This window comes from Lepidothrix coronata, unplaced genomic scaffold (genome assembly GCF_001604755.1).
Source record: "Lepidothrix coronata isolate B3197 unplaced genomic scaffold, Lepidothrix_coronata-1.0 Scaffold574, whole genome shotgun sequence".
Lineage (NCBI taxonomy): Eukaryota > Metazoa > Chordata > Aves > Passeriformes > Pipridae > Lepidothrix > Lepidothrix coronata.
Window position 1 is genome coordinate 8,954 of NW_016690754.1, and position 2,997 is coordinate 11,950.

Below are 2,997 nucleotides of genomic sequence, written 5' to 3' on the forward strand. Positions count from 1 at the left end.
GGAGTGATTCAGGATAAAACAAATCACTCGTTGGAGTGATTCAAGATAAAACAAATCACTCATTGGAGTGATTCAGGATAAAACAAATCACTCCTTCATGGAGACAAACTTGAGGTGAAGGAAACTCCTTCCTGCAGCCTTTCCCAAGGGTTTGGATTGCCTCAAAGATCCAGAGGAACCTACCACTGTGTGGAAAAACCTCAGGAAGCAATCCCAATCCTGTGGGGAAAGGTGCAGCTGGAGTTTTCCAGGGAGTTTTGCCTCTTGCTGTTGATAATTTTTGTCCTGAGAGCAAACAGGGCAGAGTTAAATGCAAATTATTGCAGCTAAAACCAGACTTTTTAATTAAAAATCCTGAAATAAATGGTCCCTTGTCCTTTTGGGACAATTTTTTCCCTCAGGATTTCAAGATAAAACACATCACTCGTTGGAGTGATTCAGGATAAAACAAATTCCAAAATATTCCAATTCAAGATAAAACAAATCACTCCTTCATGGAGACAAACTCAAGGTGAAGGAAACTCCTTCCTGCAGCCTTCCCAAGGGTTTGGATCACCCCAAAGATCCAGAGGAACCTGCCACTTTGTGGAAAAACCTCAGGAAGCAATCCCAATCCTGTGGGGAAAGGTGCAGCTGGAGTTTTCCGGGGAGTTTTGCCTCTTGCTGTTTTTTGTCCTGAGAGCAAACAGGGCAGAGTTAAATGTGAGTTATTGCAGCTAAAACTGGACTTTTTAATTAAAAATCCTGAAGTAAATGGTCCTTTGGTTCAGATTGAGTCCTTTTGGGACAATTTTTCCCTCAGGATTTGAAGAGAAAACAAATCACTCGTTGGAGTGATTCAGGATAAAACAAATCACTCGTTGGAGTGATTCAAGATAAAACAAGTAACTCCTTCATGGAGACAAACTGGAGGTGAAGGAAACTCCTTCCTGCAGCCTTTCCCAAGGGTTTGGATCGCCTCAAGATCCAGATGATCCACTGTGTGGAAAAACTTCAGGAAGCAATCCCAATCCTGTGGGGAAAGGCGCAGCTGGAGTTTTCCAAGGTGTTTTGCCTCTTGCTGTTGACAGTTTTTGTCCTGAGGGCAGAGTTAAATGTGAGTTATTGCAGCTAAAACTGGACTTTTTAATTAAAAATCCTGAAATAAATGGTCCCTTGGTTTAGAGTGAGTCCTTTTGGGACAATTTTTCCCTCAGGATTTCAAGGGAAAACAAATCACTCGTTGGAGTGATTCAGGATAAAACAAATTCCAATATATCCCAATTCAAGATAAAACAAATCACTCCTTCATGGAGACAAACTGGAGGTGAAGGAAACTCCTTCCTGCAGCTTTTCCCAAGGGTTTGGATCGCCTCAAAGATCCAGAGGAACCTGCCACTCTGTGGAAAAACCCTCAGGAAGCGGAGGAGAACCAAGAACACGTTTGAAGTGCTTTGCCCCCTTCCCTGCATACCTGTGATTGAGGTCTGGAGAACACGGAGTGTTTCTGGGAGATTTCTTATAAGGCAGAGGCTCCATTCCTGGTCGTTGATTGTTCTAAATTCCCATTGTTTTCTTGGCTTTTCTCCCTTGGTATATGTGTCGTCTGGAATCTGATTTGTAGTTGGTGAGGTAACATACGTGGAGCTCTTAATGGACGCTGAAGGAAAGTCAAGGGTAAGTGTTCTGAGAGAATTTACTTCTGTGGATTTTCTACCTGCCCAAAAAATAAAAAATAAAAAATAACAAAGTTTATCCGTGTGGTGGTGGCGTGGAAAAAAGGCAGCCAGGGAAGGAAGCGCGCGGAGAGTGTGGATGTGGAGTGGCCAGAGTTCCGGGAGAGCCGCTTTTCCGGGGGTTTGGGAGGAGGTGGGCCCGGGGTTTCGGAGTTCAGGACGGTTTTCCCCGCGGTCAGTTGGCGTTGGCTGTCGGACTTTTCCCCCCCTTTTTTTTCCCACCCTCCCTTTTTTCCCTCCCCCGGCCCCCCCCCGGAGCCCAGTTGGTATTTGGCTGGAGAGTGGAATTATTTATTTCTCCATGGCTTGGCAAAACTCGAGCGGTTTGGCTGCATTTTGGAAGAGCGGGTCGTGTTTTTAAAATAAAACTCCACTTCCTGGGCCAGGTAAAAACCCTCGGATGTCACCCTCTCTTAGCCCAGAATTCCAGGGATGGAAAAGTGTCCTGAAGGATCCGGATGTAGGGTTTGTGTGTGGAGGCCAGGGAAGAGCAGGTCACGTGGAGGAGTGTGTGGTTATTTTCTTGGAGGAGGAGGAGGAGAGTCGGGATTTAGTTCTGTCTGTTCCAAAGCTCAGAGAAAATCCCAGTTTTTTTAACCCTCTGATGGAAATTAGGGACTGGAAGTCTCGGAGGCTTTTATTCTCACCAGCAGGGCCAAAACTCAATGTGATTTGACTTGGAAATAAAGAAATAAATTAGGTTTTTGGGGGGTGTTTGTTGAGCTTTTGCTGACTTTGTTTGTTTTCTTCCCTCCTCTCGTCCCCGGTCCCGACCTCCGGAATCTCCTCCTCAGGGATGCGCGTAAGTTCAGTTTTGGGGAGGGAATTTTCTCCTCATGTTCTTTTATTTTTTGAGTTCTCTCCAGTGATGTGTGAGCTTTTCTACTTCTCTCCAACACCAACCTATCCCCTCTCCCCTAAATTTTAGTCTTTAAGAAATAAAACTTTAGTTTAATAAGTATATTTTTGAATTCTCTCCAGTGATGTGTGAGCTTTTCTGCTTCTCTTCAATACCAAAAAATCCCCTTTCCCTAAATTTTAGTCTTTACTTATTAAACTAAAGTTTGATTTCTTATATTTTTTAAAAATAAATATATTTATACATGTACACTTTATATATTATTTATATTTATATATGTTATATATATATAACATACATCCCTCTATTTCAATATGTGCTCAAGTTCATTTTTAAAAATAAATATATTTTTATTGTGTACACTTTATATATATTTATATTTATATATATTATATATATAACATACATCCTTCTATTTCAGTA

At 42.1% G+C, this 2,997-nt stretch overlaps 1 protein-coding gene across 1 annotated transcript in view; it reads left to right on the forward strand.

Annotated features, from left to right (window-relative positions):
* The window catches only part of LOC108510255 (heterogeneous nuclear ribonucleoprotein M-like), an 11,184-nt gene extending 8,507 nt beyond the window's left edge, over window positions 1-2,677 (forward strand). Inside the window, exon 3 of the mRNA XM_017839923.1 lies at window positions 1,604-2,677. Within this exon, the coding sequence (XP_017695412.1) occupies window positions 1,604-1,725 (122 nt within the window). The 3' untranslated portion in view covers window positions 1,726-2,677. The remainder of the gene's footprint in view (window positions 1-1,603) is intronic.
* The last annotated feature ends 320 nt before the right edge of the window (window positions 2,678-2,997 follow it).